Here is an 11,244-nt window from a genome sequence, read left to right on the forward strand (position 1 = left end):
ATCCCAAATCCGTTTCCAAGGGCAACTTCATCACAAAGGGTCCTGTTATCAGCCGCAGGCGGCCAGAGTGGGGCCCGTTCTTATCTTAGGTTATGCTTATTATCGTCATTAACATTGTGCTTGTTATAAAAAAAAGAAAAGAGAAAGAGAGAGATATGTGTGTTGTTCTTTTTTATTTGTAACTGGCTTTACAAAATTATGCTTTAATAAATTATTGGAATTATTGTCCTCTAGTTCATGTTGTCTTTGTGAATTTATTCTGACACACAATCAGTAAAGTAAGGTTTAGGATATTTATTTGAGCACTACACAAGTTACTTGTACTCCACTTATATTTTCATTTTATACTATTATATTTCCGCTATTATAAAAGGAAACATTTCTCCATGTTCATTTAACAGCTAATAAAACAACTCTTTTAGATTTAAGGAACAGTTTGAGATTTGGGGAAATATGCTTATTTGCTTTTTCGACGGGCAGATTGAAACAAAATGATGTCAATTTACTTTAAAAATAGCCAATTTAGATTATTTTTAAAAAACATTTTGAGTTTATACAAAACACCACGTCTTGTTTTCTCCTCAATAAACCACAGCTTCTGATTGAGGCTCAAGTTGTCAATGTCTTTCAGTTGTTAGCAGGTCCAAAAAAGGAGCAATTTCTACTGTAAACTTATCAGATTTCACTGATTTACTACCATATTGCATATTTATCTATACCTATCCACTAGTCACTATAGAGAACTGTTCATGAAGAGCAAATATTATAGAGAAAACTTCAAGTGATTTAAAGAATGTAATAATATGTATATGTAAAAATGTTAAATTAATTAATTTCTACCTTCCTCTTCCAAAAATGTCTAAAACGCCCAAATAGCCTGCATCTTGCCATGTACCCAATATCTGAATATAAACTGATACAATCAGCCAAACTAGTGAAATGCTGCAAAAGAAGTGAAAACATTGGGAAAATATAATGAAATTTTATTGCCTAATATTAATATAAACGAGAGGAGACACTTTTCTTTGTTTACTTTACTTTACCTTCAAGGTAAAAATGCACGCAGACGCACACACCTTCCTCCCCCACTAGTTTTTGCGTAGGCTACTGAGCGTGCGTCAGGATTCAGTGATCAGTTCCTTCTCCGTAAATTCACTTCTCGAGTTTCAGCATCCAAGCGACACACATTTCCTGTTTTTACGCTCACATGATTTGCAAATCTTCCTAGACGAAGAGTCTGAGGGATAACTTCTGGAATATTGTGCGTCTGTAATGATGGATTCACGGATTTGTCTCGCTGCTGTGCTGCTTCTCTTCGGTTTGGCGACAGTTTTCGCTAAGTCTTCACCTGACCAAGGTAGGAGTGGGAATCAGTGAATAATTGAGGAATTCATGGCTGCTACAAACACACTCTCCATTTCTTTTAATCGATTTTAGTTCCATCGTTTTGATTTATGAGGTGCTAGGAAAAAGTGAAAGGCAACAAATAGACACCTGATTTATTAAAACACTGCTTTGATCTTAGATTACAATATTTTCCCTTTTTTTATTTCGTTTTTGAGCTCTCTTATATCTTACATTTTGAATAATAGAATAGAACAGGACATACAACAACCAAAAACACTTTAGTGTAATATAGGACCACAGTTCAAATAAATTGTTCTGGTCTCAGATTTCTCATAAAACAATTTACCAAAAAGATAAATAAAGACTGAGTTTCAGCATATGAATCTTCACATAAAACAAAGATAAACAGTGACTACATTAATATCAGTCTGCCTCTGTTAGCTTCATATCTTTGTGTATTGTTGAAACCTCTAAACGGGAACAATGAGTCGCTTTCAACAACCCCCCCTCAGAGTAAAGACACCTGCTGGATTAGCCACAAACCAACCCAACCAACCACATAACAAGGAGACTTGGTCTGTTTACACCTTAATTTTAGGGAAAATGGCTACACTTAGATAACCCCAGCTGTTGTCCTGTGCAGTCTGCTGACATGACTGGTGTGGAGCCTGTGTGTTTACTGTGCTGTGTCTCTATGGAAAATGTCCTATGAGGATTAGCAGTAGTTACAAAAACCACAGTGAGCTCATGCGTCATTTAATCTACCTCTCACAGTGTTTCCAGCTATTATTAAAGTTATTTCTTTAATGAGGAAACATTTGAGCACCTCGAACTGACTCCTTTATTTACCCTCTGTGGATCATTTTGTGTTTTCTTTTATCTAAACTGATTTTCTTTTCTCGCAGCGTGTGAGTCGAAGAATGGGACAAACTGCGAGGAATGTCTGAAAAATGTGTCGGTCAGTTCTTTTGTTTTTGCTGGGTCAATTTCCCTTTGTTGTTAGTCTGTCTCAAGAAGAATCCTGCTGCAGGTGGAGGAAACAAAGCCATTTGGCACCTCCTCCACCTCCATACCAGTTAAACAGGTTTGAGGAGTTAACTGATCTGTCATCCACTCTCACGGTCTTCCTCCATTTTCAACTGTATGTGTGCCAGTGTGTGTCCTACATATGAATACCTGATCCAATTCAGATAATAAGTCTTTATGTGTTTTGATATTTTTACAGTGTCTGTGGTGTATCACATCCAAGTCATGTGTAACGTATCCAGTGAAGACCATCCTTCCACCATATGCACTCTGTCCTCTGAAAGAAGCACGCTGGGGGCTCTGCTGGAGTAAGAAATACAAACACATTAATATACAATCATATATAAAATCACACTTCTATCAACATATACTCAGATGTACATTCTTTCAACGTTAACAGGAGATTGTGTTTGGTAGAAGAAGCTAAACTTTGAAAGACCTCTCCTAAAATAATATTGAATCACACCTCCACCCTTTAATGAGTGCATACATAAGCCTATTGTTCATTATTCATTTAGGGATTTTTTTGTCAATTCCTATGCAAGAAATGAATTATTCGTTTTGAGGAACTGGTTCATCATTGGTATTTTTCCATTTAGTCCAACCTAAGTTAACTCAAGCAAATGTCACAGGTGACTCAGCTACATTCCTCTGATGAAGGACTGCCAGTACAGATCTATTTCATTGTAAATGAATCAACTCAGTGTGGTCTATGAAACACCAGAAAGTGGGGGAAAGGGTCCATGACAGCTCCCCAGATTAAATCAAACACAATTTTGATATCAACAATGTCTCAATTGTCTGATATACTCAATGAAATGTAAGGCAATAGATCCCAATGTTTCTGAACATCTTCTGACAATAGACACATTTCTGTTGTCTCATATGTACAATATGCCCCTACTGGCTGTCAATTATATTAATTATGATGATAAATAAAGTATTAGTGTGCTTTTCAAGGTCAGACTACAGCAAAATTGGGCTTAAAAATTAACACAGATAATTAAACATTCTCACAAGAGTACTTACAGTTTTGACATGTATTTGAAAATGTCAAACTGGGACTTGCACTTCTGTCTTGCACTGAACTGACCTTTATGTCTCCTGGTCTAAAAATAACACAGAAACCAAGCAACATTATGGTTGCGGTCAAAAAAGTCACTTTGCAATATACATACTAAGGTTAGAATGATAATAGTGACTATGTCAGTGATAAAATGAAAAGAAAAGTAGTGCTGAATAATAGGAAGAACATGTTTTCTCTTTCTATCTTGAAGGTAGATCTGGATCTGTGGATTCCTGCATACCTTTGTCATTGTGTTTCTCTGTTTTTGTCTGTAGTGAACTTCCAGACGTTGATAATCACCTTGTCAGTGTTGGGTGCAATTCTCATCATCGCCCTCATGATCTGCCTGTTCTGCTGCTGCAAGTGTGAGAACTTTGGGTAAGTGTGCAGCGAGAGAGCTACTTTATGGAGATCTTATCGCTCTATGACTGATAATAATGATAAAGGGAATATGCAACTTTTTTTATAGGGACATAATGAACTGTAGGTAAAGGAGAAAGGTCAGACATGATTTGTTTTGTATAGTTGTAGTGCCTACCGTCTATCTGTTACAGTGTCTGCAACTTTATGGATTTTGTCATTAGACATGAGTAATACAAAAATATATACATACTTGCATTTAACAAACAATAACACAAACAAACAAACTTTTCTTTAATTTGTCTTTGAATGATGAAATCAGAAAGTACATTTTGGTGACTTTGAAGCCAGAATAAGTCTAGATTAATGTCACGTCGACTTTCCTAATATACTTCTGTGCCTGGAACTTAATTCATTACAAGGTGATGTTATGATATGAATATGATCCTTTTGTATTTAGGAATATTTAAGTTCAATGATGATAAGATAATTCGGCCACATGCTGAACATTTCTGTCAGCTTTGGTGTGGTTACCTTAAGGCGTCTGCCCTGGAAACACTCACTGAGTACCTTTCCAGGATCTAACCTTAGCCTAACTTGTGTGTCAGATCCAAAAGGACGGAAGCCAAGTTGCAGAAACAGGCCAACAAGACGAGGACAAAGCAGGAAGAAAGGTAAGAAATTATGTTCTGTTAAAGTGATGTTTGCCCTTGTGCTACACAATGTTTCAAGAGACACAGTAACACGTGAACTCAGATACAATAGGTGGACTTGAATTTACAATGAAAACGGTTAATAATAAAGCAAATCGGTCTGACTATCAGGCTGCATCTTACTGAAATAGTGACCGGTGAGGATCAAAGGTGAACTTAACCAACCTCTTGATTCAACAGTGATTTTATTTGATGTGTTTTCTCTTTCAGTAAAAATGCACATACATTAGATGTATTCATATAGAGAACTATTGACCAAAGGCACTGGTTCAGTATCCACAGCCATTTGCCGCTCTAGTTGCCCCTGTTGCCTTGTTGGACATGATTCATATCAGTTCCCGTCATAGCAAACTACAAAAGCATACGTCAAACTGTTACCAGCCCAAACTGGCTTGTAGCCACATGACTTGTGGGAGTGTTTGAGTGTTTAAAACGTATTATCAGTCATTGTGCTCATAAGAGATTGTTTTGTCCTTACAGGAAAGCAGAAATGAACGAGAGACATAACGATATCAGGAAGAAATATGGTGAGCACACTCACTTGCTTACATACCTTTTTTCCTGTCTTTATCATACACATCTGTACAAAGAAAGTGATATGTTGCTCCGTCTCCCTTGAATGTGTTATTGGTACACGTTGTTCTTTAGATATAAACAAATGCAAAATGACACAATATTGATCAACTTTACAGACATAGCAATAAATGTTAAATACTATTTACAGTCTTTGTGCTAAGCTAGGCTAACCAGCTGCTGATGCTAGCTTCCTTTTAGTCTGATAGACATGACAATGGTGCCAGTCCTCTCCTCTAGCTCTCAGCAAGAAAAACAAGTACACATGTTTCCCAAAGACTACTATTTGAAATGAAGTTGATTCAAGACTTTTACTGATTGTTTTATGTTTCTCCAGGACTAAGTGGGCAAAATCCATACTCCAAATTCGCATGAGGATCTTTCTCTTTTCCTCTGAACTCTGACCTCTCGCAGAGCAAACATCAACAACATGTTTTGTAGATGTGAGAATTAATGTAATATAGCTAAGACAATTTCAAAAAGGTGACAGTAGTTTTGTTTAGGCAGCATGTATTGTTCCTTCCAGCCAATGAATAGGTGTGTTGTGCTCAATGTGATTACCTAAGAGGTTGTAAACCAAAAGCTAGAATAGACGCCTGTGGCAGCAGTGTTTTTCAAGACTACTAATAGTCTATTATATGCGGCTCCGATAGCATCAGCCTTATACTATTTATTAGGTAAAGTCCTTAGTTTAAATGTACAGAATGGAGAGAATCCAGCTTGGTTGTTAAAAATATCTTTGCATCTTCACATTTTCAGATGTATCTGTTTTGCCCCTCTGAGTTGCTCCTGATTTTGAGAATAACTTAGAAAATTATACGCTATTTTTGTACTGTCTAATTACTTATCTTATCTCAAATTGAGTCATTCTTATCCAGGGATGTAGGAGACAATTTTGTATTGTGTTACTGCTCCATGTTTCACTGTACCTTTGCTTCCAGAAAAAGTCATTATTTACTAAAGTTGAATGTGTTGATCCTGATGATTGATAAAAGTCTGCCTAATTCTACATTGCATGTATATCCTGTATAGACACACAGGCCAAATAAAAAAGAATCTGGACTTATATTTTAATCCTTATTGACGCTGGACTTTTATTGTGTGATTTGACTGTGTTGTGCTAGAATTTAAACAACAACTTTTGCCTTATATTTTGTCAGTCAGGTTCAGGTAAGTGAGAAGGTTCCATATTTTAAACTGTAAAGCCTCTCCGATACAGTCCAAGCGCTCTGTCTGATGTCTCCATGACACAAGACTCGAGAAGTACAACGGCAGACATCTACGTTCTCAGCTAAGATGGATGGTATAGCTCTGAAATACACGTCCTTCGTTTTAATTAAATTAGTGTATTTTTCCACATTATAAAGTAACTTAGTTTGTTGTATTGTTAATAATTGCATAAATAGAAGAAACAGGAATTATTGACGTGTTATGCATGTCAGGTATTCTGAGGATTAAAAAAAAAAATCTAAACCCAAATTGAAAATCCAATACCTATTTTTACAACCGATAAACAGTTGGTTATTCGGGTCCAGCCCTAATGTTTATATTTAATATATAATTTAATATAAGTTAAAATAAACGTTTTTTCTATAAGTTAAACTTGCTTTTAGTAAATATAGTGTTTGTGGGTAAAATAGTTTTGAAGCCGTAAGGACATTTAAGATGGTGCTTGAAATCTGAAAAAAATGATTTTTGATATAACTTTCATTTACTACTTTATATAGCCTACTTACTGTTTTAATACATATATAAATATCCTATAAAAACATGCTATTGTAGGAGTATTAAGAGGAATAGAAGAGCATTCACTCCATGGGCTCGCGTGCTCGAGTAATTTGCATGTGCGCGCTCCCGTGTGCGCGCTCCCGAGGTTTACAAGTCACGTGGTATTCTCGGATCCAATCGTTTCATTATAACTTCGGTCCAAAGCGCGCACCCGTCAGCGGAGGAAAAGAGAGCACAGAAGGCGGCAGAGAGACAAATATAGCCCAATTAACCGATTATTTTGAACCCCAGCACACAAAATACAGCCAGGATGTCAGAGGAAAAGCCAAAGGTAAGATATAAGGAATTAAATAGCTGTATATGTATAGTGATTGCTGAGTAGATTTCCTGCCAAACCATTTCTTAGATGTGCAATCTAAAATGGCCTGGTTTGCACGTTTCTCTGAATCGGCGCAGTGTTTGTTTCGCAAATGAATGAGTACCAGTCACATCCATATTTACATCTACATGCGGCTACACATCACTCTGTTGGTGGATATATGAGATATCCTGTCATACTAAATGGATACTCGAAGATTTTGATCAGAAATGTCAATTACACCATGATTGTCATTTGCGGATTTTTTTCTTTGTCGAAACGGGACCACGTTATGCCCGCAACGCCGAAAATGCCGCAACTGCAGCAGCTACAAAAGAGCGCAAATGGAGGTGCATCACAGAAATAAAATACACTGTAGCTGTGCTATTGTGGTTGTTTTTAATGTATCAGTGCCTGTTTTGCATCAGTACAACCAAACAAAATCGCTAGCAGCGTTAGCCGGCAGCTAAACTCTGTATCGGTCTTAAAGGGGCTGGTGTGCCAAATACCTAGCACGAAGCTAATCATGCTAACGTTAGCATCTGTGACTGAAGCAACCTTAACCTGCATGTTTTAGGCTGCCTCACATACGTTTGTTTATTTAAATAACTACTTAATTGTGTTTTCATTCACCACACATCGAGTTTTCACTTAAATGCATTTAAAAGTTTCAGGCTTGTAACTTATGTTACTTCGTTTGTCATGCAACTGTAATACTGCTCTTTTGCAGTGAACCATGCAGTGACTTTAGAGTAAGCTCCATTAGTGTCATGAATGTGGTGACTCTGTAGCTTGTAACCTGCATGTTTACGCCATGTTAAACACTTTTGTTTTTGCAGGAGGGAGTAAAGACTGAGAACGATCACATCAATCTTAAGGTTGCAGGGCAAGATGGGTCGGTGGTCCAGTTCAAAATCAAAAGACACACACCGCTCAGCAAACTGATGAAGGCATACTGTGACCGACAGGTAAGCTGAAAGACCAAATTGAACTTACTGCAACACCTCAGACAGCCTTATCATTAGTTGCACACTTCATGTTGCTACTATGTGTAAATTCACCCTCATGTCTGTCCTCACTTCTGCAGGGTCTCGCAATAAGGCAGATCAGGTTCAGGTTTGACGGCCAGCCTATCAATGAGACGGATACACCTGCACAGGTAATATATTATGCAACACAGAAGCCTGTCACTGTTGAAGAGAATATTCAGCAATGTTTATTTAGCGTCTCTGAAAAGTCTACTAAAATGTTATATTTATAAATCTGCATCATTATACCTGTATAGTTATTGTTTATATTTACTTACTGGGATCTCTTTTCCTCTGCCTCTCTCAGCTGGAGATGGAAGATGAAGACACCATAGATGTTTTCCAGCAGCAGACAGGCGGACACTGCTAAGCGCCCCACCACCACCCTAATTGACGGCCACCCTCAGCCACCTTCACTGCCCCTCCCCTTCCCATCGCTCCTCTCAGCCTACTATTATTATCTTTATTATTATTATTATTTCTTTAGTTGAGATGTCTGTCATGGTTCTTCGTCAGGTGTGTGAGGGGAGGGGGCCCCTCAGCTGTTTATGTACTGTCACAGCCAGGACTGAACTTTTGTGCGTGTCAACAGTCTCTCTGCTGGCCAATCAGGACAACCTTTCCTCCCGACACCGCAGGCTGCGATTGGACCAACAGCGCGTCACATGTGTTCCTGGTTTGTCAGTGCTTCTCATTCACTCTCCAGTGAAAGCTTAGTATCTGGTATATTGTCACAGTTTTCATCCATCAGGGTCGAATGCAAGTTTTTGTCCGGGGTCACACTCGGTAGGCATGGAAATGTTGTGAAGTGGAAGCACCATCTGAACTTAATACACACCCGCCTTCCATTTCACTTCGCTTTCATGTGTTTGTTTTTTATCTGAACGGTGACTCCTGCTCTTCTGTCAAGAAAGGTATTTGAATTCTCTGCATTTTAGGTGCTTTCGCTTAAGAGTGCTGCAATGTGTGTTTGTTTTTTAATTGTCTTTTAACAATTACCATGCAGGAGGCTTGTTGATTTTCTTGTACAGAAGTCTCAGAGTGGATGTTAGATTAAGTTTTGGGGCTTGGACCAATACTCCAAAGATTGAACTTCTGTTTTATATTTGATGTACTTGGATCACTGTAGAAGCAAATTGCAAGGTCTAACCCGTCACATTTTAAGGGAGTTTGTATTTCATGTTATTTGCTTCCTTTTGACTTCAACTAATTGAGAAATCTTCTCTGGGTATCCGTGGTACAGACTTTTATTCGCTCATCCAGACAAAAGCCTGTTTAAGTGAGGGAAATGTTATTTATCCTTTGCTGGAACTGGTTGTGGTCTATCTTTGTAACGATGGTCTCTTAATGTGGAATACATAACTTGTTTTCTTCCCCTTTTTTCTGATTAAGCTGGTCAATTGCCAGTCCCCAATGGTATTCTTACAATTGGCTCTGCTTCTGTGTTTTAAATGTTGGGGGTAATAACTGGAAGGTTGTTACTCAATGCTGTTTTTGAGTCAGCTCTCTCATCTCTGCATTGTCTTTGAGAATGTAGACTCATGAGAAAACTGATTCTAAATGTTTTTGAAGAAAAGCAGCTCCTAGTTTGAGAGTGGATATCCAATAAAAGTCAGTTTCTGCAAACTCATTTTGAAGACACTTTTCACTGCTTTGTCAGAAATCAACCTATTTCCTTTTGTTTAAACATTTAAGGCAATCTGTTCAAAAGCCTGACTTCAGATCTGCAAACAGTCTTAGGTGGTGATGAGTGTCTCCAATATTTTACAGTTCAGAGAAGGATGCATTCAGTTTGTTGCAAAGTGGGAGGGCAACCAATGCAGTTTGGGAGATAATTGTTCTGTACCCACATGGCCCGTTCTTCGTACACCGTTACCTGAGATTGCTTGTTGTAATAGTTGATGCCCTGACCTGAATTTGGGTTTCTCAGTTCAGTTGGGAAAATGTGTTTTTGAAGCAAGTAGTCCACAAGATTATGAGTGAGTTGGGTCATGACAAACAATTTTTAAGTTTTGCAAATGTAATTTATTTTCAGATAAGACTACATCTTTGGCGTACTCATTGATTGTAACATAACAGGGTTTGAGTCAATTAGCCATTACATTTGACACACTTTTGTTATTTACTTTTAAGCAACACAGCTTTTTGCGATTTTCATGTGTTCAAGTCTCCGCAAGATACGTTTCCATAACCTTGGATGTAGTTTTGCTCCGCCACATTAGAAAGGAGCTTTCTTTTTTTCGGTAATTAAATTGTAGTCCAAATCAAGTGTCAGCTGTATTTTTGTATGCATTCTATATAAATAAAAACTGTAAATGCCAAACATTAAACGTTTTTAATTAACATTTAACATCACTGTTTGAAAAGCTTCACTGTACTGCCACATGCTCAAATGTTCAGTAATACATTTTAAGGACTACCAAACTGTCATCCTTCCCACATTGATTAACAAGCATTTGACAAGCTAGGTTGGTACAGAGTTATTTTTTTGTCATTCTCCCATGAACATACCTCTGCACAAGCACATCAAGTATTGATCCTGGTTTTAGCTTTTCGTTCACAAAAAAAGCACAGTTATCAGGACAGCCTTCCACTTGCATTTGAAGAACTTAGGACTAAGATATTTTAAGCTTGGCTAACATGAGCTAAGCTTTGTCATGTACGAAGAACTGGGCCCGCGTCTTGTCATGTTATTTGTTTCTCTACTGATTTGTACATTATTTGTGGTCTTTTACTACTGTATACAATAAATATAGTTTGGTACTCAGATTTGCTGTAACATGCATTGTTATTTCTTTGTGTTCAAAAATGTGTATTTGCTTTTGTACAACACGTCACAGCTCAACCTGTGACACGTGTCAACCATTTATTCTCTCTTCTACCTGGTATTCTTGAAATGTTGTCACGTGGCAGAACATGGCTGTCATAACACAATTATACATAGTTGAGGTGTGTTGGATTATAAAAAAGACGGTTTGAATTCTTAAGCCTTGCCTACTAAAAATGTATGCCAAAAATGACAGATTGAAACACTGCATGTGTCTT

General features: G+C 37.6%; 2 protein-coding genes across 2 annotated transcripts; both read left to right on the top strand.

Moving 5' to 3' along the window:
• Positions 1-1,101: 1,101 nt before the first annotated feature.
• Positions 1,102-6,165, top strand: pttg1ipa (PTTG1 interacting protein a). The gene is made up of 7 exons (XM_034144447.1): positions 1,102-1,357; positions 2,253-2,305; positions 2,573-2,681; positions 3,715-3,817; positions 4,408-4,473; positions 4,993-5,039; positions 5,423-6,165. The coding sequence occupies exons 1-7, from the start codon at positions 1,273-1,275 to the stop codon at positions 5,458-5,460; spliced, it is 501 nt and encodes a 166-aa protein (XP_034000338.1). The 5' UTR covers positions 1,102-1,272; the 3' UTR covers positions 5,461-6,165.
• An 839-nt stretch (positions 6,166-7,004) lies between these two features.
• On the top strand, positions 7,005-10,966 carry sumo3a (small ubiquitin like modifier 3a). The gene is made up of 4 exons (XM_034144681.1): positions 7,005-7,144; positions 8,011-8,139; positions 8,259-8,330; positions 8,507-10,966. Exons 1-4 carry the CDS (start codon positions 7,124-7,126, stop codon positions 8,567-8,569), a joined length of 285 nt encoding a protein of 94 aa, XP_034000572.1. The 5' UTR covers positions 7,005-7,123; the 3' UTR covers positions 8,570-10,966.
• The last annotated feature ends 278 nt before the right edge of the window (positions 10,967-11,244 follow it).

Source organism: Trematomus bernacchii, unplaced genomic scaffold (genome assembly GCF_902827165.1).
Source record: "Trematomus bernacchii unplaced genomic scaffold, fTreBer1.1, whole genome shotgun sequence".
Classification (NCBI taxonomy): domain Eukaryota; kingdom Metazoa; phylum Chordata; class Actinopteri; order Perciformes; family Nototheniidae; genus Trematomus; species Trematomus bernacchii.

What these genes read in the sequence shown, in the direction of transcription:
- pttg1ipa (XM_034144447.1), top strand. Translation starts at nt 1,273, where the DNA reads ATGATGGATTCACGGATTTGTCTCGCTGCTGTGCTGCTTCTCTTCGGT. An exon ending in TGCAAGTGTGAGAACTTTGG is followed by an intron (nt 3,818 to 4,407) that starts GTAAGTGTGCAG and finishes CTTGTGTGTCAG; the next exon opens with ATCCAAAAGGACGGAAGCCA. An exon ending in CGATATCAGGAAGAAATATG is followed by an intron (nt 5,040 to 5,422) that starts GTGAGCACACTC and finishes ATGTTTCTCCAG; the next exon opens with GACTAAGTGGGCAAAATCCA.
- sumo3a (XM_034144681.1), top strand. Translation starts at nt 7,124, where the DNA reads ATGTCAGAGGAAAAGCCAAAG. An exon ending in TGTCAGAGGAAAAGCCAAAG is followed by an intron (nt 7,145 to 8,010) that starts GTAAGATATAAG and finishes TTGTTTTTGCAG; the next exon opens with GAGGGAGTAAAGACTGAGAA. An exon ending in AGGCATACTGTGACCGACAG is followed by an intron (nt 8,140 to 8,258) that starts GTAAGCTGAAAG and finishes TCACTTCTGCAG; the next exon opens with GGTCTCGCAATAAGGCAGAT.